Below are 21,493 nucleotides of genomic sequence, written 5' to 3'. Positions count from 1 at the left end.
CACCTACCTAGGAGGAGAGCTTCAAGGGGGTGGGGGCCTGGTATAAATGGTATATTCGGGTGACTGGTTTGGGGTGGAGCAAGTCATCCTTGTGGGTGGGAAGTGGTATCTCATTGTGGTTTTGATTTGCATTTCTCTAGTGATTAATGATGTTGAGCATCTCTTCATGTGCTCCTTGGTCATTTGTGTATCTTTCCTAGAGAAATATCTATTCAATTCCTTTGTCCATTTTTTAATTGTGTTGTTTTTTTAAACTGAACTGTAGGCGTTCTGGATATTAATCTAAATATTAATCCCTTATCTGATATGTGATATTTCCTTCCATTTTGTGGGCTCTCTTTTCACTCTCAGCACTGTATTCTGATGCACAAGAGGTTTTCATTTTAATGAAATCCAGTTTATTTTTCCTTTGTTGCCTGTGCTTTTTGTGTCTATTCAGGAAATCATTGCCAAATCCAGTGTCATGAAGCTTTCTCCCTTTGTTTTCTTCTAAGAGTCTTATGGTTTCATGTCTTACATTTAGGTCTTTGATCCTTCTATTTTGAGTTGATTTTGGTACATGGTGTGAGATGAAAGGCCACCTTTGAAGTTGGACTATTAACAGAGGGAAGAGGCTGGGTCACTTGCCAAAGGGACTGGCTTCCACCGCCTTCTCTCCTTGACTTCCCCTCCCCACCTCACATTGTCTCTCGCAGGTTCACAAGTTTCTAAACAGAAACCGGGATCATCTTGACCCTGCCGTGGTGGAGATGCTTGCCCAGAGCCAGCTCCAGGTGCCCCTGCTGGCCGTCCTATACCCCCCGACCCTGTTCTGTCCTCCTCGCCCAGACAGTCTTGCCCAAGGGGCTGGCCTTCAAGATCCTGGCACCTTGAACCTTTGGCTGGCCCACCCCAGTGCCCCAGGGAGTGGGGCTGGGGGGCAGGCTGGGCTATCGACAGGCCCTGCGAGCCGGCGCAGTCCCTGTCTCACCCCGCAGCTGGTGAGCCGCCTGTTCCAGGAAGCAGAGCCTGATGAGTTCGGAGGAGGACCGGGCAAACCCACGCTGGCCGCTCGCTTCCAGAAGTCCCTGGGGGACCTCCTAGCCCAGCTGGGCAGGTGAGAATAGTGCCCCCATACCTGACCCCCTGGGAGTTTGAATAGGGGGCCAGTCTGTGCTCACGTGACTCCCCTTTCCACCCACGAGGAGCCATGTCTACTTCATCCAGTGCCTCAGCCCCAATCCAGGAAAGGTGAGCCCTCCCAGCACCTGGCTGCAGAGCCCTCCAGTCCCTGCCCTGCCTTCTCAGCACCCCCGCCCCTCCTGTGCCCTGCCCCGTGCTCCCCACGGCTGTGAGCCCCTCGACTCCATGTCCTTGGCTCTGCCATGCTGCCTGGCCACAGCTTCCAGGCCTCTTCGACGTGGATCATGTGGCAGAACAACTGCGCCAGGCGGGCATCCTGGAGGCAGTGTGTACCCGCAGTGCCAACTTCCCCATTCGCCTGCCCTTCCAGGCCTTCCTGGACAGGTAGGGCCCAGGATAGGGGGAAACAGGCACCTCAGGGCCAGGACTCACTAGGCAGGCCCCCCTGGAGTGGCTGCCAGACCTGGGGCTCCTTCTAGGGAAGACGGACCCACTTTCCCAGGGACCCTTCTTCCATTCTCTCTCTCCTCTCCCTCCATCTGTGTCTCCTTCCACTATTCCTCAGTCACCCCCACGCCTCTGCATGCCTCTGTGCATTCAGGTATCTCTCTTCCTCTTAGCAAAACTCTCCTGGGTGTCTGGCACATAGTAGGTGCTTCCCATAATCATTGTTGAATGACTTACAGACTGAATGGACCCAAGGGGCTCGGGGATCAAATGAGTGTGGGGAGAGGTGCCCGTGTGCTTGTTCTGACTTGAGTTATCTATCCCTGGGCAGGTTCCGGGCCCTGGGGACTGAGGAGCAGGGCGAGCTCTCTGACCGGGAAAGGTGTGGCATCATCCTGAACCAGGTGCTAGCAGCTGAGTCACCCCTCTGTCACCTGGGAGCCACCCAGGTGGGTGGTGTGTGTGTGCAGAGAGGCAGGGAGGGCTGGCAAGTAGGAGGAGCATTCTGGGATCCTCTCAGAATCCAGTGGTCCTTCCAGGTGGTGGGGAGACAGAGTGGGTTGGGTGTCCCGGGCACCCCAGGAGAATGGGTTGCCTGGAAGGAGGCTGAGGCCTCGGGAGAAGGGCAGGGTGGTCCCAGCCTGCATACCTGGCCTGCCTCCAGCCCACACCTCTGCCCCCAGGTACTGCTGCGGGAGCCGGGCTGGCAGCAGCTGGAGCAGTGCCGGGCCCAGCAGCGCGCCCAGGCCCTGCTGACCCTGCACCGAGGCCTCCGCGTCTGCATCTCCCACCAGCGCCTCCGCCTCCTGCCACGGAAGCAGGCTCATGTGCGTGGGCTCCAGGCCAGGTGTGCGGGGGGCGCTGAGACTGTAGGCCTCCTCAACGTGGCGGGGCAGGCTCTGGGAGACATAGGGCCTCGATGCAAGTCTGTCTGCCTGCATCCCATCGGCACTGGACTCTTCTTGCCGACACCCCTGCCCATACCTCTGCTATCTCTTCTTGAATGCCCCCAGCCATGAGGAGCTCATTACCTGCTGAGGCTACTCAAACCTGCTGTCTTGACTCCTTGACTAGTGGTTTGCATTTTTTTGGTCTGCATTGGGTCTTCATTGCTGCATGTGGGTTTTCTTTAGTTGCAATAAGCAGGCGCTGCTCTTCGTTGTGCTGCAACGGCTTCTCGTGGCTGCGGCTTCTCTTGTTGCGGAGCGCGGGCTAGAGTACAAACGCAGGCTTCAGTAGTTGTGGCTCATGGGCTCAGCTGCTCAATGGTATGTGGGATCTTCCTTCCTGGATTGATCCCATATCCCTCACACTGGTAGGCAGATTCTTAACCACTGGACCACCAGGGAAGTCCAACTGTCCTTTCTTCTAGTCCATTCTCCACCCTGCAGCAAGAATACTCTCTCTTTTTTTTTTTTGGCTGCAATGGGTCTTAATTGAAGCATGCAGAATCGTTGGTTGTGGCATGTGGAATCTATTAATAGCTCCCTGACCAGGGGTCACACCCAGGTCTCCTGCATCGCAGGCAGATTCTTTACTGTCTGAGCCACCAGGGAAGTCCCTCCAAATCGTTTCATCACCAGCAAGAACTCTGTACCTGTTCAACAATCATACCCCGCGGCCCCTTCCCTCCAGCCCCTGGTAACTCCCAGTATACCTTCTGTTTCTGTGAATTTGCCTATTCCAGACATGTCATCTAAGTTGACTCATACAATATCTCCCTTTACATCTGGGTTATTGCACTAAACATATTTTCAGGGTTTGTACCTTTTATAACATGTGTCAGAACATCATATTTTTTTTTACACCTGGAAATTGTTCCGTTGTGTAAGTGGACCACAGCCGTTTATCCATGTATCTGTTGAGTGTGCGTGTGGGTTGTTTCTGCCTTTGGGCTTATTGCAAATAAGGCTGCTATAAACATGAGCATGCAAGGTACAGTTCAAATCTCTGCTTTCAGTTCTTTTGGGTCTTTACTTTGGAGTGGAATTCCAAGTTATCTGGTAATTCTGTCTTTACCTTTCCGAGGAACTGCCAGATTGTTCTCCTTAGTGGCTGCACCATTTTGCCTTCTTACCAGCAGTGTGTGCACCTTCCAGTTTCATTACATCCTTGCCAAGACTTGTTATTTTCTGCGGTTTAAATTATCACCAACCTAGAAGATGTGAGTCGGAGACGATTGAGCGACTTCACTTTCTCTTTTCTCTTTTCATGCATTAGAGAAAGAAATGGCAAGCCACTCCAGTGTTCTTGCCTGGAGAACCCCAGGAATGGGGGAGCCTGCTGGGCTGCTGTCTATGGGGTTGCACAGAGTTGGACACGACTGAAGCCACTTAGCAGCAGCAGCAGCAGTGGATGTGAAGTGGCATTTCCTTGTGGTTTTGATTTGCATTTCTCTAACGACTAGTGGTGTTGAGCATCTTTTCATGTTCTCCTGGGCCATCTGTGTGTCTCTCTGGAGAAACAACTACTCAAGTCCTCTGCTTGATTTTTAATTGGGTGGTTTGTTTCTTATTGAGTTGTAGGCATTCGTTATATATTATGGATACTGAACTCTTATTAAATATTTGATTTACAAGCAGTCTCCTCTTTTTTATATATTTATTCTTTTTAGTCTCCTCTCTTGATAGTGTACTTTGATGTAAAAAAAAGCTGTAGATTTTTTTTAATTGAAGTATATTGGTTTACAATGTTGCAGGTATATAGCACAGTAATTCCGTTACAAATATATACATGCACATATATCTCTCTATATATTCTTTTACAGATTCTTTTCCATAATAGGTAATTATAAGATAGTGAATATTATTCTATTATATATTCTATATAGATATATATGTATGTATACATTTGTAACTGAATTCCTTTGCTATATACCAGCAACGTTGTAAACCAATATATTTCAATAAAAAATAAGATCCTTGTTGTTTATCTATTTCATATCTAGTAGTGTATATAGTGGAGAAGGCAATGGCACCCCATTCCAGTACTCTTGCCTGGAAAATCCCATGGATGGAGGAGCCTGGTGGGCTGCAGTCCATGGAGTTGCAAAGAGTCAGACATGACTGAGTGACTTCTTTTTCTTTTCACTTTCATGCATTGGAGAAGGAAATGGCAACCCACTCCAATGTTCTTGCCTGGAGAATCCCAGGGATGGCGAAGCCTGGTGGGCTGCCATCTCTGGGGTCGCACAGGGTTGGACACGACTGAAGCGACTTAGCCGCAGCAGTGTATATAGATTAATTTTTAAATATTTAGGATGCTTAGGGCTGCTTCCTTGAGAAGTCTGGTCTTTCTTATATCTGGAAAATTCTCAAAGATATTGTCTCTTCAGGGATCTATTAGACTTCCCGAGGTGTAATTTTTTTCATTTTTAGGAGTTCTTCTTGGGGGGAGGGGAAAAAAGTTCTGCTTCTTAAATAGTAATGTGTCAGACTCTATTCCAAACACACCTCTTAATTCATTTCATCTTCTTGTGGAGCAGACAATCCAATAATTCTCCTTTTAGAGGTGATGAAAATAAAACACAAAGAGGTCAAGTAGGGAATTCTCCGGTGGTCCAGTGGTTAGGACTCAGCACTTCACTGTCAAGGGTGTGGGTTCAATCCCTGGTTGGGGACCTAAGATCCTACAAGCCATGAGCATATTCAAAAAAAACCCCAAAACCCAGAGAGGTAAAGACCTTATCCAAGACTGCTGTGACGAAACAGTAGAGGAACGCGCCCGGGTGGCCGGCTCCAGAGCCTCAGGCCTCAACCCCCTGTGCACAGCAGCCTCTGGGTTCACTTGCTCTTCTGTCCTGTCCTTTCCCTGTTGCTTGTTGGGCAGCTGGGCGCTTCACTGGGGTCTGGTTTTACACTCATGTCTTGACTTGGAGGATCTGGGTATTGGGTGTGAACGCGGACTCCTCACTAGCCCCCTTCCCGGCCTCCAGGAAGCGTTACCTCCGGCGGCGGGCAGCTCTGGGGCAGCTGAACACCATCGTGCTGGCGGCCCGGCCCCTGCTCTGGAGACGGTGGAGACCACAGGTGAAGCCCAAGGGTGGGGTGCTGCCTGGGGTGTGCTCAGGGGAGAACCCAAGCCAGCCTTTGCCGGTCAAGCTGGCCCAACGAAGACAGTGACCACCGTCCACGCCCAGCCACACAAGGGGCGAGGCCTCAGGGACCACTACTGGCGGAGTGTCCCATCCCCGCTGCCTGGCCGGGGCAGCCTGGGGCCTCTGGGAGCTCATCGCCTTCCTTCATGCCAGGGCCTGACTCTCTCTGCCAGCTGGGGTGCCTCCATCCCCTCCAGGGGCCCCTTGGGCTGCTCCCTGTCTTGCCCGATGACTCCGACGTGAGGGCCATAAAGCAGCTCGAAGGTCAATGCCTACACGCCGCCCTCTCTCCTGCCCCTCCCTGCCTGGACTTTGTCCCCCAGGGACCATTTCTTCCCTTCCTGCTGTCCTCTTCCCGGTCCTGGCAGACGGGCAGCAACACCCACAGCGCTTCAGCTGGTGAGGGCTCTGGAGGGCGAGGGGCAGACGCCAGCCCCCTGGGGTCCATCCACACCTGTTCCGCTGGTGCCCAGGCCTCCTGGGAGGAGAAGGGGTCAGCTGAACTGCCCAGCAAGGAGGGAACATCGAGGGAGCTCGGGGTGACGCTTCACGGGGACACCATCTCCTCCCGCATCTCCCCCAACAGCTTGGGCGTCGGCGCAGCTGGCACAGCATCGGGGCCTTCGAGACGGTGCCAAGCATGGTAGGTGGCCTGGAAGCTGGAGAGTGTCTGCTGGGTCGTGAGCCTGCTGAACCTGGCCTGGCTTGAGGGGGAGCGTGGGGTCCCAGGGGTGCCGAGATGGGTCCTGTCCTCAGGCCCATCCATTGTGCCCCCCAAGAAGAGGCCTGGGTGCCCTCGGTTTCCCTCTGAGGGCTCAAGGGGCCCCACTGGAGTGCCCAGGACTAGAATTCTTGGTCTCTGGAGGGGAAGCTTATAGTCCCAGGGGTGAGGAGGGCCCCTGGGTCCCTGTGCCCCTCCCTGAGTTTCTGGTCAATTGCTCCCCTCCACCAGGAGCTGGGGCGCTTGGAGATCCCGGCTGAGCTTGCCGCCATGCTGAAGACAGCGGAAGGTGAGTCGTGATGGGCCTCATTCTTCCACAACCCCTTCCTCTCCCGGTAGCCACTCCCTCTGATGCTCTCTCTGGGTGCCCCCAGCTCACTGCCTGGCTCCCTCTGCACTGGAGCCAGAGGCTGATGCTGGGAGGTAGAGGCGACACCAGGGCCAGTCGCCTTACCTGGGCATTTCTGGGCTGCCTCCTGTGTCACCCCAGGCCGTCAGCACACCCGGGTCCAGAGCATCACCGAGGCCATGCCCCCGGAAGTTCCCGCCCGGCCCAGCCTGACCCTCCCACCTGACATCAACCAGTTCCCCTTCTCCAGCTTCATCTCCGTCGGCTTTCAGGTGGGCTTCCAGGCCTCAGCTCTGCTGGCTGCTGCCCAAATTTCCCCAGACACGAGCCCCCAAACACAGGCAAAAGCTGTGTTTGTCCTTCTTTCTCCAACCCTCTCCTCCATCTCCTGTTGTGGGGATTGTGGATGCAACTGCGTTGCTCGGAAAATCCGTTGAACCCACATCTCAGTCTATTGTTACTTATCAGTGATGCCACACCTTTGTTACACCTGCGGCATTGCCCTGCCAGTGAACGCTGAAGTTGTGCCTTTAAAGCGTGTTTAATGACAAAGCAGAGTGTCCAGGCAACAGAGTTGGAAACAAAAGCAAGATTCAAAAGTGCCCGTCGAGCACGGTCCCGATGTTCCAGGCAACAGCTGGGCGGGTGGGGAGATGACGTGTGTACCTTCACACAGGAAGTAAGACTAGGAAGAAAGAGGTGAAAATGTTAACTCTGGTTGTACCTCGCAGTGGCATATTGATGGTGGGTTTTATTCTTCATCCTTTTCCCTGTTTTCTGAGTTTTCCATATGCACGGGCTTTAGTTTTCTAATCAGAAAGAGTAATTTAGGTGTATGGTTTTCAATATTTATTTTTGTTTTGGCTGTGCTGCGTCTTTGGCGCTGAGAGAGCTTTCCCTGGTTGCGGCGAGCAGGCTTCTCATTGTGGTGGCTTTTCTCGTTATGAAACAGAGGCTCTAGGGTGCAGGCTTCAGCAGTTGTGGTGCGCGGGCTCAGGAGTTGTGACGCATGGGGTTAGTGGCCCCGTGGCACGTGGGATCTTCCTGGACCAAGGAACAAACCAGTGCCCCCTACATTGGCAAGTGGCTTCTTAACCACTAGACCACCAGGGAAGCCCAATCAAGGTGTATTTTTAAGGCGCTTTTCCTCTCCAGCTCATCTTCCTCTCGTAGGTTCCTTCAGGGCTCCCCTGGCCCTGTGTCTGGCAGGTCAGCACGGATCAGCCTCTGCTCAGGCATGTGGCACCGCCCCCTTCCTTGCAGGAGCCCTCCTTGCCCCACCCTGGGCAGCTGCTGACCAAGCCCCTCACCCAGCTGGACGGTGAGAACCCTCAGCATGCCCTGGATATCAACAAGGTGGTGAGTGACCCAGCGGGGAGGGGACAGGGTGGGCCTGTGCCGGGGTGCTGGTGGGCACAGGGAGCCCTGCACGACCTGCCTCCCCTGGCTTGGTGTCCGCAGATGCTGTGGCTGCTGGGGGACGGGTCGCTGGCGCCCTGGCAGGAGCAGACCATGGGCCAGTACCTGGTGCGGCAGGGGCAGCGCCGACCGGGGCTACGCGACGAGCTCTTCAGCCAGCTGGTGGCCCAGCTCTGGCGCAACCCCGATGAGCAGCAGAGCCAGCGCGGCTGGGCCCTCATGGCCGTCCTGCTCAGCGCCTTCCCTCCGATGCACACCCTGCAGAAGCCACTGCTCAAGTAGGGGGCTCAGTGGGTGGGGGGCCCCGTGGACGGGGTCAGCAGGCCACCCCAGGCTCACAGCGGCCCTGTGCTGTGCCCGCAGGTTTGTCTCTGACCAGGCCCCCAGGGGCATGGCAGCGCTGTGCCAACACAAGCTGCTGGGGGCCCTGGAGCAGACGCAGCTGGACCCTGGGTCTGCCCGTGCCCACCCACCCACCCAGCTCGAGTGGACAGCTGGATGGAGGCGGGGCCGCATGGCGCTGGATGTGTCCACCTTCAGCGGTGAGGCGCACGTCCTGCTCAGGGCTCCCACGGCAGAGTCTGCCCGGCACCCTCGCCCTCCCCTGACCCCCTTCCCACCTCAGCCCTCCCGATGTGATCCTGACCTCCCGATGTGATCTTGACCTCCCTGTCATCCTGCTGGTGGGACTCCAATGGGACAGCACCCCTTTCCCCGTCAGGGTGGACCCTGCTGTCCCTCACTCTCACCGCTGCCCCTCCTCCTTGCAGAGGAGTGCTACTCAGCCGAGGTGGAGTCCTGGACCACGGGGGAGCAGTTCGCCGGGTGGATTCTACAGAGCAGGTCTGGGGGCCAGGGATGGGGGAGTCTGGCCGACACTGACCGTTGTCCCATCCTCCTTTTGAGTCCTCCTCACCCTCCCAGCCTGCTGTCCCACTGAGCACCTTCTGCGGCTGCTCCTGCAGGCCAAGGCCTGCAGCCCAAGGGGTGGGGGCGAGGTGTGCGGGTCGGCGGGCAGGGTCTAGACAGCAGATTCCAGATGGAGAGCGAGTAGGGAGTATTCCTGCTAGATTTGGCCCAGATTCTGATCAAATTGGTAAAATAAATACAGGAGAAAAATACATAAAAACAAACAAAAACAAATACATCAGAGCCAACGCAGAGGTAGGGGGCCTTTTTTGCAGAAAAATAACGGAAACCGGGTCCTCTCACCCCCCTCTGCAAGTGCCTCCCCCCGCCGCACCCCCAGGTCCTTGCTGCTTCTGGATGGTCACCTGCCTGGCTGACCACCCTGTCCTCCCTGCCCCTGTCTCGCCCAGAGGCCTGGACCCGCCCCCGCGCGGCTGGTCTGTGTCACTGCACTGCAGGGACTCCTGGAGGGACTTGGCCGGCTGCGACTTCGTGCTGGACTTGATCGGCCAGACCGAGGACCCGGGGGACCCGGCCAGGCCCCATAGCTACCCCATCGCCCCCCGTGGCCTGTAGGTGCCACCCCAGCACCCCTGGCCTGCTCCTGCCCCTATCCTATTGTAGGCGACCCCACCGCCACCCTGTCATACCCTGGGGTTCCCTGGTGCTGCCGCAGGTCCAGCCCCCAAGCCTCCTCCCATCCCGCGGGGATGACCCCAACACCCCCCCCCACCGCCGCCCCTCTCCACAGCAGCTTCTACACCTTGCCTCAGCCTGGGCACCCCACCTCCTTAGCTGGGCCTCCATGGCTGGAGGTGGCCCTGTGAACCCCTTAGCTGGGCCCACTGTCTCCTGCAGAGCCGAGAACATCCCCCTGGCCCCCAGCATCCAGGCCCCCTCATTGCCCCCAGGCCCACCTCCAGGTCCAGCCCCAACACTGCCCAGCAAGGGGCGCACAGGTAAGGTGGGGGTGGGCACACTCAGGTGGGCAGGGCGATGAGAATGGGTTTGCAGGAAGCCCCTGCCCCCAGCAGGTGACGCCAGCCCTCCATAGGTGATTCCCGGACCTCAGGGAGCCTGGATGGCTTCCTGGACCACCTCTTCGAGCCCGTCCTATCCCCCGGCCTCAGCGTGAGTGTCCTGCGCCCCAGCCCAGCCCAGTCCCTCCTGTTCCGGGGCCTCTGCTGCCCCTCCCAGCCCTCCTAGGACTCTAGCTCTGACCTTTTGACCTGTGACCTTTGCCTTCACAGGATCTGGAGCAAGGCAGGGCTCTGACTGGCCGCATGAAGGGAGGGGGTGCCATGGGGCCCATGCAGCAAGGCAGCTACCCCATGGGTGAGTGCGGGGCTGAGCCCATCTGGGGTCTCCCTGCCCACAGACGGGGCGAGGCGTGGCCCGGGCTTCCCACACAGCTGCCGTCAGAGCTCCAGCCCGCACCCCGGTGGCCCGTGCTCATCTCCTCGCCTGGGGCTGGAGGGAGGCTGTCCAGGTGGGCACTGACGTGGGAGGACCCTGTCCCTACAGTGTACCCAGGGATGGTGCAGATGCCCAGCTACCAGCCAGCCATGATGCCGGCACCCATGCCCATGATGCCAGCCATGGGGCCAGTCCCAGGTAAGACTGGACTGTGGCTGCCCGGTCCCTTCTTTGGGGGGTGGGGGTGTGGTGGACTGGGCCTGGAGGAGGGAAGGTCCCACCTGGAGGGCACAGTAGGAGCTCGGCCATGGCGCTAACCCGCCCTGACTGCCTGCCTGCCCGCCACACCCCAGCCATGGTGGTACCACCACAGCCACAGCCAGTGCTTCCCAGCGTGGATGCGAGGCAGCTGGCGGCCCAGCAGCAGGACTTCATCAACCAGCAGGCGCGGATCCTGGTGAGGACGGGCAGGGCCCACGGATTGCCTCGTGGGTACCAGCCTGCAGGGAGGGGCGAGGCTGGCTCTCATCCGGCGCATCACGCCCTGTCCATCAGGCCCAGCAGATGACCACCCAGGCCATGACCTTGTCCCTGGAGCAGCAGGCAAAGCAACTGAGGCAGAGTCAGGCCCTGGCCCTGGCCCCAGCCCCAGCCCCAGCTCCAGCCGCAGCTCTAGCCCCAGCCACGGCCCCGGCCCCAGCCCCTAGAGCAGCTTCCCCGACCTCACCTCCTCCGGCCATCACCCACAAGCCCAAGAAGACACCCACCCACCAGAAGGAGCCAGAGAGTGGCCTGGAGTTGGTAGGTGCCCGCCTGACAGTGAGGAGCCAAGGCTGGGGAGATGGCAGGGCATGGGATGGGCAGCTGGCTTCAAGGCTGCAGATGTGGGAGACAGGGGGTTGGGGATGGGGCCGCAGGGCAATGCAGAAAAGATGCTGCCCAGCCTCAGCCCCGCAGGTCCGAGTGCGTGCGCTGTGCGAGCGGCAACTTGGCCAGCAAGGCTGCTCCTTCTGTTCCCCTTCCTGCCAGCAGGAGGCCCCGCAGGAGGCTGAAGACAGGCACCCACGGCCCAGGAGCTTCCAACAGAAACGAGACTATTTCCAGAAGTTGGGTGAGCGCCCTTGGGAAGGCAATCAGACACAGAGACTCAGACACCGCCCCCGACTGGCCAGGGGACAGGGGGCTGCCCTCTGGTCCGGGTGGCCCGTCCAGGAGCCCAATGTGCTTAGTCGCTCAATCGTGTGCAACTCTTCGTGACCCCATGGACTGTAGCCTGCCAGGCTCCTCTGTCCATGGGGATTCTCCAAGCAAGGATACTGGAGTGGGTTGCCATGCCCTGCTCCAGGGGATCTTTCCAACCCAGAGATTGAACCCAGGTCTCCTGCATTGCAGGCAGGATTCTCTACCATCTGAGCCACCAGGAAAGCTCAGGGGGGCGGGCCAAGTGGAAGGTAATAGACAGGACCAACTGGGGGGCATTTACAGGGCAGCAGCCGAGCAAGGTGAAGACCACGAAGCCTCCAGCCAAGGTGGCGATCCCCCAGGCAGAGGCGGTGCAGGACGAGGAGCCAGAAGAGGAGGAAGAGAGAGCAGGTGGTGAGGAGGCGGAGGGCAGGCTGGGCCTCTGGGGTTCTGCCCAGGGTCTCATGTCTTTCCTCTCCTCCTGGGCAGGGCCCTCACCTCCGCCTCCCCCGGTGCTGAAGAAGCTGCCACCGTCGCGAGGTGCAGCCAGAGCTGCCCAGGAGGCTGAGGCTGAGCCGGCCACGGAGCTGGGGCCTGGCAGGGGGCACAGTCCAGCCGGGGGCAAAGCCGTGGTGCGTAGCTCGGACCCTGAGCCCTGCCGGGCAGAACCCAGCAGGGAGATCCGCAACATCATCCGCATGTACCAGAGCCGCCCCGGCCCCGTGCCTGTGCCCGTGCAACCGGCGAGGTGCCAGGGGAAGGGGAGGGGAGGGAGGAGGGGAAAGGAAAGAGGGGAGGGGAAGGAGGGGCTAACCGCTCCCCAGAGAGTCACCCTGTGAACTCATGACCTCTTCCTTCTTTCAGGAAGCCCCCCCAAAGTTTTCTAAAGAAAAACAACCCTAAGGATGAGGCTCTGGCTAAGCTGGGGATCAATGGTGCCTCCTCGCCCCCTCAGGTGAGGTGCCCTCTGGTCCAGAGCATGGCCGCTCCATTCTGGAATCCTCCTGAGGCTCCCCGGGGTGAACTTGGCCCTGAGTCACAGCCTCTGTGTGTTCCCTTCCTCCCCAGACGCTGTCCCCCAGCCCAGGGAAGGCCCCACCACCACCCGTGGCCCCTCGACCCAGGGCCCGACCACGGCTGATGCCCTCCAGCTCCATCAAGGAGAAGCAGGGGCCCCTTCAAGAGCTGTTTGGCCAGAACCCACCCACTGCCCAGAAACTGCCCCCTCCGCCAGCACCTCCACTGCCTCCACCCTGGGAGCCAGCGAGCCCTCCAGCTGAGTCCCGCAGTAAGGAACCCCACATTCCTGTGCGGTGGGCTTTGGGGGGGCGTGGTGGGCTTTGAGGGGGCGCGGTAGGGGGGGGGGATTTCCAAAGACCTCTCTGAGCTCACAGCGCCGAGGTCAGCGGCTTGGGCTTCTGGACTTTGGAGCCGTGGGCGAGAAGCCCCAGCTTCCGCGTTCCCGCGGGGGGCAGGGCCGGGGCACCCCCGGGGCCTGTCTGGCACAGACGGACTGTCACACACAGGGCGTTGGCCCCGGCAGGAATTTAGTGGCCCTGCTGATGTGGTCAGGGAGGCCCCACGCACGTCTGGGACAGCTGGAGGCGGGAGTTGGGACGGCGAGTGGGAGGGAGGCGACAGAAGTGAAGCTGGCCCGGCTTGCGGGGCTCTGGGGAGGAGGGTCTTCTCTGCCTGTGCCCCCATCACCCCATGCCCCCAGGCAGGTCCACACCCAATGCTCTTCGGCCCCTCCATCTGCCAGGCTTGGTGGAGCCCATGGGGGATGAGGGGGTCTCCACCCAGCTGCTCGTGCCCTCCGGCAGCGTGTGCTTCTCCTACGCCAGCGCCCCCTGGAGGCTGTTCCTGCGCAAGGAGGTGGGCACCAGGGTGGGCTTCAACCCAGCCACTCTGGGTGGGGGGCGGGGCACAGGCTGTGGAGGAGCCAGCCTGGGACCCCAGCGTCGGCTCCCTACTGCCCACCTCCTGGCCTGGTTTCGTCTGAGCCCAGGAGGCGAGGTGGGGTGGGAGCCAGGCTGGCGGGGGACCACCCCAGCCACTCTCCGTCTCCCGTGCCCCCATCCAGGTGTTCTACCCCCGGGAGAACTTCGGCCACCCCTACTGCCTCAGGCTCCTCTGTGAGCAGGTGAGCACCCGCCCCGCAGGGGTATGTGCAGACAGACCGCGCTCCCCACCCCTGGCCAGGTTACCACCGTGGGGCGCTGGCATGCTTCAAGCCCTGCCTTCCTTTATTTATTCCTCACAACATCCTTCCGAATGAGGACCGTTTTTGACTTCTGTGTGTTAGTCTCTCAGTCCTGTCCAATTCTTTGTAACTCCATGGCCTGCCAGGCTCCGCTGTCCATGGGATTCTCCAAGGCAAGAACACTGGAGTGGGTTGCCATGCCCTCCTCCGGGGGATCTTCCCAACCCAGAAATCGAACCCGGGTCTTCCGCATTGCAGGCAGACTCTTTACTGTTTGAGCCACCAGGGAAACCCCTTTTTGACTTATAACGAGGATTCAAAATGAAGCGTATGCAGCACCCAGCACAGGCCAGGCACAAGCAGGTGCTTGCCGGCGCCTGCCTGCCACCTGTGGATGCTCCCAGAGGCTCGGGTTTGCTCCCCCCAGTTCTACAGCACCCCTCCTCCCCCAGGTCTGTTCTTTCAGGGAGGCTTAGCTGAAGGAGGGATAGCAGCTCGACTAGTGCAGGCAGCTGGGGGGGCAGGTGGGAGCTCTGGGTGGACACGGCCCTGAGCTTGGAAGCCCCTGCGTCCCTCAGTGTCGCGCCCACGGGGCTCTGTAGCTTTCCCTCCGTGCATGGCTGCATCTGGGTTGCGCTGAGGCCTCAGGACAGGGTGGTGACTGCCTGGCTTGCCCCCCAGATCCTAAGGGACACCTTTGCTGAGTCCTGCATCCGTATCTCCCAGGACGAGAGGCGCAAGATGAAAGACTTGCTGGGTAGGGTCCAGGGACTGCAGGAGGCTCAGAGAGCTGGGTGACGGGGGTTGGGCCTGTCCAGAGGGAGGGAGTAAACCCTGGGGTCCCCACTGTGAAGGAGCCTGGGGACAGGCTGGGGCTCTTCCTGCCACAGGAGACCTGGAGGTGGGCCTGGACTCACTGGACATGGCTGAGGACGGTGTCAAGAAGCGCATCGTGGTGGCCGCCAGGGACAACTGGGCCAATTACTTCTCCCGCATCTTCCCTGTCTCGGTCAGTGAGGCTGGGGATGGCAGCGGGCTGGGTGCCAGCTGGATCCCTTGGGAGCAGGATGAGAGCTGGGGCGGGCTGGGTGGACGGTGGCCTAGAGCTGGGAGCCGGGCTGTGACCCAACCGCCTTCCGAGCAGGGCGAGAGCGGCAGCGACGTGCAGCTGCTGGCTGTGTCCCACCGGGGGCTGAGACTGCTCAAGATGACCCAGGGTCCCAGCCTGCACCCCGACCAGCTGAAGACTCTCTGCTCATACAGGTTAGCGGAGGCCAGGGCTGGGGCTGGGGGCAGGGGTGGGCTGGTGAGACGGCCCCCCGGCTCATGCCCTCACCCTGGGTGCAGCTTTGCTGAGGTGCTGGGCGTGGAGTGCCCGGCTGGCTCCACCCTGGAGCTGTCGCTGAGGAGTGAACAGCTGGTGCTGCACACGGCTCGGGCGGGAGCCATCAAGGCCATGGTCGAGCTCTTCCTGAGCGAGCTCAAGAAGGCAAGTGTGGGCTGGCTGGGGGCCTCCACCACTGCTGCCTGCTGCCCAGTCTGCTTTGGCTGGTCTCGGGGCTGTCAGCCATGCTCCTTTGAGCTGCCTGGAGTCGGGGACGCTGGGTGGAGGGTGAGGCCAGCAAGGGGGCAGGGGGGACAGGTAGGAAGGGGTCACAGCAGGCTGGCCCCTCACCCGCCTGCCCACCTGCAGGACTCTGGCTATGTCATCGCCCTGCGAAGCTACATCACCGATGACCACAGCCTCCTCAGCTTCCAACGTGGGGACCTCATCAAGCTGCTGCCGGTGGCCACCCTGGAGCCAGGTATCTGCGGGGCAAGCAGGGTGGCAGGCAGATGAGGCGGCGCCTCCAGTGGGCATGGTGCGGGGTGGCGCGTGGATGAGGCTCTGTCCTTGGGCGTCTCTAGGCTGGCAGTTCGGCTCCACGGGCGGCCGCTCCGGACTCTTCCCTGCTGACGTCGTGCAGCCGGCAGCTGCTCCGGACTCTTTCTTCTCGACGGAGCAGAGGAGCAGCCAGGGGCACAAGGGTCAGCTGCAGCGCAGAGAGTGGGATAGGGCATCGGAGGTGAGGAAGACGGGAGAGGCCGAGGCAAGGCCTCAGTAGGAGCCGAGGAAAGGGCTCCGTGGCCCCAGGCAGCCAAGGACCACCCCCCTGCCTGGCGGGCAGCGCTTGGCCTGGTGCCGCCCCTCCGCCCGCTCCTGGTTTCTTGCCCTGCTGCTCCGCAGCAAGACTGAGCTCCCCGCGGGCCAGGGCGGGGCTGTCCGCCCCTCACGCGGCCCTCGTGGTACCTAGTACGGTGGCGCCTGAAAAATGCTCAATAAATGGCTCTTGACCTTCTGGTTTCTGGTGGTGTGCTCACTGCAGCTGCTCTGCCTGCTCCTCTTGGGGTGGGCGGGGCTGGGGGCTGGGGCAGGGCCTTGGGACAGGCCAGTGGACCCTTAGGTGGCACCAGGTCTCCTGTGTTTCCAAGTTCCCCACCCACCCCTGGAGCCAGGCGCGCAGTGACAACTCGGCCACCAGCCTGTCCCCCTCTGTGGCCTATGTGGCCCTGCCCACAGACTCTGACTACACCATGCAGGAGTTTGCCCTGCGCTACTTCCGGAAACCCCAGACCCTGTGAGTGCCCTTCCTGCCCCCACCCCGCGCCAGCCCATCCTCAGTCCCCCTGAAGTGGGCCTCCCTGCTTGAAGCCCCCGAGCCAGGGCTTTCTGTACCCTCTAGACCCAGCCTGGGATTGGGGGGTGGGAGGGCTGAGCAAGCAGGGGTGTACTCCCCCATCCCCCCTCAGGCCGGCCCAGACCAGTGGAGATGCTGAGAAGGCCACGGCCAGCCTGGTGCAGTACAGCAAGGTAAAGGGGACGGTGGGGGGCAGCCAAGCCCACGGACCTGCCCGCTGGCCCTGCCCCGCCGGCCCCAGACCTACAGCCCAGCCTCTTTGGCTGCAGGCTCCCATCCAGAAATCGCTCATCAGCTTCAGTGACGAGGACACGAACAGGCAAGCTGTGGAGAGCTTCCAGGGTGAGTGGCCACAGCCTCTTGGGTCCCTGTGCCTGTGACCTAGGAGTCCAGTCGCCTTCTTGAGTTTGCCTTCTCAGGGAGGCGCACTGGTGGCTCCTGCGCCACATGGCCCTCCCCACTTCTACTCATGCTCAAGGGGTTGTGGCTTGTATGGGGTCTGCGCTGGAAGGCAGTGGTGGGTCCAGCTCACTATGCGCTCTGTGTAGCCCTGGGGCCCACAGCATCCCTGAACCTTGTCTCACTGGTAAGGCTGGGACTGCCACCCCGCTTGGCTCCCATGCATCTTGACAGCAAGGCACGAGATGGCCCCATGTAGCGATGGCACCAGCCACGGCTCACCATGCATCTTGTCCTGCCCACAGCTCTGATGCAGTTTATGGGGGACCAGTCCAAGCCGCGGGGCAAGAACGAGCTGGATCTCCTCTACGGGCTGCTGAAGGTGAGCACGGGCTGAACGTGCCGGAAGCTGCAGGGGAGACAGTGAGCCCTGGGGGCCCCTCTCGATCTTCCTGCTGGGCCTCCAGGGCATCCCCTTTACATGTTCAAATCATCCAGTAATGTTCATTGAGCAGCTGTTACATGCTGGGCCCAGGACAACTGGGCCAAGTTGGTCAAGGCCCCACAGAGCTTACAACCTAGTTACAGAGGAGACGGTTGGTAAACCATCATGCAACATGCCCAGGGCCAAGAGTGCCTTGGAGAGAGAGAGAGAGCAGGGGCGGGGCTGCTGTGGTGCAGCAGGCTTGGTGACAAGGTGATCCTGGAGCAGAGGCCTGAAGGAGGCCAGGGAGTGAGGCCTGCGTGCCTCAGGGCAATGCGTGTGAGTGGGGGCCGGGGGGGTTGGGGGGGGGGGGGAAGGAGACTGGTGCCTGCGAGTGAGGGGGAGTGGAGTGAGAACCGGGAAGGGCGGTGGGTCCAGAGTGTGGAGGCCTTGCCCTCCACTGTCAAGACGTCTGCGTTTTCAAGATTGGGGAAAGCACTGGAGAGTTTGAAAGACAGACGTGTCTTACAATTCATGGGTTTGCTCTGGCTACTGTCTGTGATTCTGCGAGTTTAAGGGCAAGGGAAGGGTTAGTGCCATGATCCTAGGTTAGACATGGTGCTGGCTCAGGCCCAGAGGCAGCAGGAAGGGTTTGCTATAAAATGCATGTGGGGTGTGAGAGAGCGGCCAAGGATGACACCAAGGCTTTGGTCAGGGCACTGGCTGGTCTCCCACAAGGATGCCTGAGTGAGGGAGCAGGGCTGGCCTGTGGTGGAATCTGTTGAAGTCTGAAGTCCCGGTCTTCAAGTGGAAGGTCTGGGCTTCAGGGGAGATGTCTGGGCTGGAGGCAGGCCCAGGGTGTCATGAGTGCAGACAGAGGCCCAAGGGCACTGCAGCCTCTAGAGGTCCCGGTGGTGAGGGGAGTCAGCTGAGATGACTGGGACAGAGGGACCAGAGAAAGAGGACAGGACCCAGCTCGGCCTGGAAGCGGGTGAAGTTGGTGACTTGGTGAATGGCCAGCGGTACAGATGCTGTTGAGCCGAGTGAGACCAAGCCTGAGAGAGGACTGTCGCTGTCACCCCAACCTGGCCCCTGCCCGTGGCCATTAGCAGGATCTCTCTGACCTCAGATTCCACGCCATCCCAGCCCCACCGCCTTGCCCCTCCTGTCCCCACAGTTCTGCCAGGAGAAGGAGGATCTCAGGGACGAGGTTTACTGCCAGGCCATCAAGCAGGTCACAGGACACCCCCGGCCGTGAGTGGGGGATGGGGGTGGAGGGGGCAGGGGTGGGCCTCTCAGGGAAAGCACAGCACCGTGGCCTGGCCAGCCTGAGGCCCAGGCTCTCTGCCCTGCAGGAAACTCTGCGCGAGAGGCTGGCGCTTCCTCAGCCTCCTCACGGGCTGCGTCCCCCCGTCGAACACGCTGATGCCCTACGTGACCAAGTTTCTGCAGGACTGGGGTCCTCACCAAGGTGCTGGCAGGGAGGGGCTTCTGGGCTGGGGTCTTGGCTGCTCAGGGAGGGGCAGGGAGATGCTCACAGCCCGGCCTGGCTCCTCTCTGCAGAGCTGGCCCAGAGCAGCCAAGAGCACCTCCAGCGCACAGTCAAGTATGGGGGTCGCCGGCGGCTGCCCTCCCCAGGCGAGATGCAGGCCTTCCTGGTACTGGGGGTGCAAGCCGGGCAGTTTTCCAGGATTCCCAGTGGGTGGCAGGAGCTGGGGCCTCTTTCACGGGTGCACTGACCCTGCGCTTGTCCTGGCAGAAAGGACAAGTAGTCCACCTGGTCCTAATTCATTTGCCTGGGGGTGTGGATTACAAGACCAATATCCGCACTTTCACGGTGAGTGCAGGGCCACAGCAGGGGGCGGGGAGACACGGGAAGCCGTGGGTCTCAGATCTGGGAACCCCCCCTACCCCCAAAGTCCTGTTCCTTCCCCAGCACCCCCATCACGGCTCTGTCCACATGTCTAGGTGGCAGCAGAGGTGCTGGAGGAGTTGTGCAGGCAGATGGGCATCACGGACCCCCAGGAAGTGCAGGAGTTTGCCCTCTTCCTCATCAAAGGGGACAGTGAGCCACCTGGCCTGGGGAGGAAGCACGGTCAGGGTGGATTCCACTGCTGTGGCCTTGAGGGAGGCAGTTCCCATGCTTGGGGCTGGCCGGGCCGTGGGCGGGTCGTGGGCAGGGCTTGGGCGGGCCGTGGGCGGGGCTTGGGCTGGCCCTGGTGAGCCTGTTCAGGTTGGGAACCTGGACTCTCGGTGCAGGTGAGCTGGCGCGGCCCCTCTGGCCCCAGGAGTACCTCAACAGCGTGCTGGGGGGTCCGGACGTGAGCCTGCACAGCCGGCGGCTCGGCTGGGGGACCCAGCTGCACTTTGACAATCCCACCTACATCAGCACCCACTACAGCCAGGTCTGCCTTACACAGTAGTACCAGCCTCAGCTGCCTGGGCAGGGGCCCTCCAAGAATCCCTGCCCTCAAAGAAGAAGGGAGGGTGCCAGCAGTGGGCTTGAGGCTCAGGAGCAACCCCCTTGCTGCCCCCGTCCCGCTCAGGTGCTGCGGGACTACCTGCAGGGGAAGCTGGGGCTCAGCCCCCAGGAAGACACCCGACTTGCCAGATTGGCTGCCTTGCAGCAGCTCAGCAGGAACAAGGAGGAGCCCCCCTCAGAGTGAGCGTGAACGCAGCCCCCATGCCTCCTGTCACCCCCTTACCCCCTCCTCCAAAGTCAAGGCCACTGGTGCCCTTCATGACCCTAACCCAGCGGGCTGTGTACACCTGTCCCCCATCCTACCCCACACTCCTCCAGGGCAGGGCCCACACCTCATCCATGTGTCTGGATCCCTGGTCTCACCCACGGTAGCCACTGGTTCATTGATTTAGCACCAGCTGTTTGCCCAGCCTCGCCTGACCAGGCTGTGTCCTAGGCAAGACCTCCTGGCTTACTTGCCGAGGAAGCAGCAGTGGCAGCAGCAATGGCAGATGAACGTGGCCACCGTTAAGAGCCTGATGGGCCGGGAACTGAGGCAGCTACAAGGATACAGCTCCCAGGAAGCGCAGATCAGCTTCATCAGTGGGTCTGGGGCAGGGGGCGGCCAGGGAGCGGGAAGGGGGCACCCAGGAAGGAGGGGCAAGGGTAGAGGGGCTAAGCAGCTTCTCCACCAGCCCTGCTCTCCGTCTGCAGAGGCCGTGAGCGAGCTGCCCCTCTTCGGGTACACGGTCTACCCGGTGCTGCGAGTGAGCAATCCGGCCCTGCCCAGCCCCGGCCTCCTGGGGCTGAACCGCCAGCACCTCGTCCTCATGGACCCCAGCTCCCAGGTGGGCCGGGCTCCTGCCCCCGTGCTGGCCTGGGCACCCTCGGGGCACTGGGCTCCCCCCGACACTGACCCCGCCCCCCAGGAACTGTGCTGCTCCATTGCCCTGAGGGACCTGCAGCGGCTCCACCTGCTGAGCCCACTGGAGGCAGAGGGCTCCCCTGGCCTGGAACTCAACTACGGCTCAGCCGACAACCCCCAGACCATCTGGTTTGAGCTTCCACAGGTGGGTGGCCTCCACGTGCCCTGAGAAGGTGGTAAGTGCCTCACCCAGGCCCGGTGTGCCCGGCCGCCTGGGCCCAGGCTGCTGCGCAGGGCTCTGGCATGGCGGGGCTGGGGGACAAAGGCGGGGGGCTGGCAGGGGAGCCCTGCCCTCATGTGCCACACCTGCACAGGCCCAGGAGCTGAAGCACACCATCACCTTCCTGCTGGACGGCAACCCTCCTTCCAGTTAGGGGCCGTGCTGCACCCAAGGCGGGGGCAGAGATGGAGACGGGACCCCTCCCCGGCCCATGTCTCACCTCGACAATCTCCTCTGGGTGTGGTGAGGCCAGTCTGGTTTGGACTTCAGCACCTGGCTGTCCTGGAATCCACTGCAGCATGGCCCAGAGTGGGGCTGCCACAGGGACTTCAACTGGGGAAGTTCTGCGAGCCTCGCTCTGGGGTGGGCCTGTGGTGGGGACTGCAGGAACTCGGCTTGGGTGTCTGGGGGGGTCACCCAGCCTGGGAGAGATGTCCACCTGGGCCCTGGCCCCATATCAGCACGTGCCCAGACCTGGGAGGCGCGGCTGCTGAGGAAATAAAACTCCTGAGAGAACGGGGC

General features: G+C 60.6%; 1 protein-coding gene across 1 annotated transcript in view; it reads left to right on the top strand.

Moving 5' to 3' along the window:
- MYO15B (myosin XVB) overlaps positions 1 to 21,491 on the top strand; it is a 30,612-nt gene extending 9,121 nt beyond the window's left edge. The window contains exons 16-64 of the mRNA XM_042256364.2: positions 696 to 773; positions 978 to 1,096; positions 1,185 to 1,230; positions 1,382 to 1,506; positions 1,901 to 2,018; positions 2,253 to 2,416; positions 5,504 to 5,597; positions 6,252 to 6,308; positions 6,618 to 6,675; positions 6,877 to 7,007; positions 7,999 to 8,094; positions 8,197 to 8,432; positions 8,518 to 8,696; positions 8,925 to 8,997; positions 9,474 to 9,635; positions 9,922 to 10,022; positions 10,118 to 10,194; positions 10,314 to 10,398; positions 10,588 to 10,677; positions 10,833 to 10,936; positions 11,035 to 11,280; positions 11,509 to 11,590; positions 11,965 to 12,072; positions 12,151 to 12,409; positions 12,526 to 12,616; positions 12,730 to 12,949; positions 13,424 to 13,536; positions 13,745 to 13,804; positions 14,546 to 14,621; positions 14,755 to 14,873; positions 15,009 to 15,127; positions 15,212 to 15,353; positions 15,558 to 15,669; positions 15,773 to 15,930; positions 16,337 to 16,482; positions 16,655 to 16,715; positions 16,812 to 16,884; positions 17,247 to 17,323; positions 18,543 to 18,619; positions 18,721 to 18,836; positions 18,929 to 19,023; positions 19,125 to 19,202; positions 19,334 to 19,430; positions 19,625 to 19,770; positions 19,912 to 20,027; positions 20,284 to 20,429; positions 20,541 to 20,674; positions 20,756 to 20,896; positions 21,066 to 21,491. Of these exons, the coding sequence (XP_042112298.1) occupies positions 696 to 773; positions 978 to 1,096; positions 1,185 to 1,230; positions 1,382 to 1,506; positions 1,901 to 2,018; positions 2,253 to 2,416; positions 5,504 to 5,597; positions 6,252 to 6,308; positions 6,618 to 6,675; positions 6,877 to 7,007; positions 7,999 to 8,094; positions 8,197 to 8,432; positions 8,518 to 8,696; positions 8,925 to 8,997; positions 9,474 to 9,635; positions 9,922 to 10,022; positions 10,118 to 10,194; positions 10,314 to 10,398; positions 10,588 to 10,677; positions 10,833 to 10,936; positions 11,035 to 11,280; positions 11,509 to 11,590; positions 11,965 to 12,072; positions 12,151 to 12,409; positions 12,526 to 12,616; positions 12,730 to 12,949; positions 13,424 to 13,536; positions 13,745 to 13,804; positions 14,546 to 14,621; positions 14,755 to 14,873; positions 15,009 to 15,127; positions 15,212 to 15,353; positions 15,558 to 15,669; positions 15,773 to 15,930; positions 16,337 to 16,482; positions 16,655 to 16,715; positions 16,812 to 16,884; positions 17,247 to 17,323; positions 18,543 to 18,619; positions 18,721 to 18,836; positions 18,929 to 19,023; positions 19,125 to 19,202; positions 19,334 to 19,430; positions 19,625 to 19,770; positions 19,912 to 20,027; positions 20,284 to 20,429; positions 20,541 to 20,674; positions 20,756 to 20,896; positions 21,066 to 21,125 (5,661 nt within the window). The 3' untranslated portion in view covers positions 21,126 to 21,491. The remainder of the gene's footprint in view (positions 1 to 695; positions 774 to 977; positions 1,097 to 1,184; positions 1,231 to 1,381; positions 1,507 to 1,900; positions 2,019 to 2,252; positions 2,417 to 5,503; positions 5,598 to 6,251; positions 6,309 to 6,617; positions 6,676 to 6,876; positions 7,008 to 7,998; positions 8,095 to 8,196; positions 8,433 to 8,517; positions 8,697 to 8,924; positions 8,998 to 9,473; positions 9,636 to 9,921; positions 10,023 to 10,117; positions 10,195 to 10,313; positions 10,399 to 10,587; positions 10,678 to 10,832; positions 10,937 to 11,034; positions 11,281 to 11,508; positions 11,591 to 11,964; positions 12,073 to 12,150; positions 12,410 to 12,525; positions 12,617 to 12,729; positions 12,950 to 13,423; positions 13,537 to 13,744; positions 13,805 to 14,545; positions 14,622 to 14,754; positions 14,874 to 15,008; positions 15,128 to 15,211; positions 15,354 to 15,557; positions 15,670 to 15,772; positions 15,931 to 16,336; positions 16,483 to 16,654; positions 16,716 to 16,811; positions 16,885 to 17,246; positions 17,324 to 18,542; positions 18,620 to 18,720; positions 18,837 to 18,928; positions 19,024 to 19,124; positions 19,203 to 19,333; positions 19,431 to 19,624; positions 19,771 to 19,911; positions 20,028 to 20,283; positions 20,430 to 20,540; positions 20,675 to 20,755; positions 20,897 to 21,065) is intronic.
- The last annotated feature ends 2 nt before the right edge of the window (positions 21,492 to 21,493 follow it).

This window comes from Ovis aries, chromosome 11 (genome assembly GCF_016772045.2).
Source record: "Ovis aries strain OAR_USU_Benz2616 breed Rambouillet chromosome 11, ARS-UI_Ramb_v3.0, whole genome shotgun sequence".
NCBI lineage: Eukaryota > Metazoa > Chordata > Mammalia > Artiodactyla > Bovidae > Ovis > Ovis aries.
The sequence above is the reverse complement of the archived record's forward strand: the minus strand, read 5'-3'. Positions and strand labels throughout refer to the sequence as shown.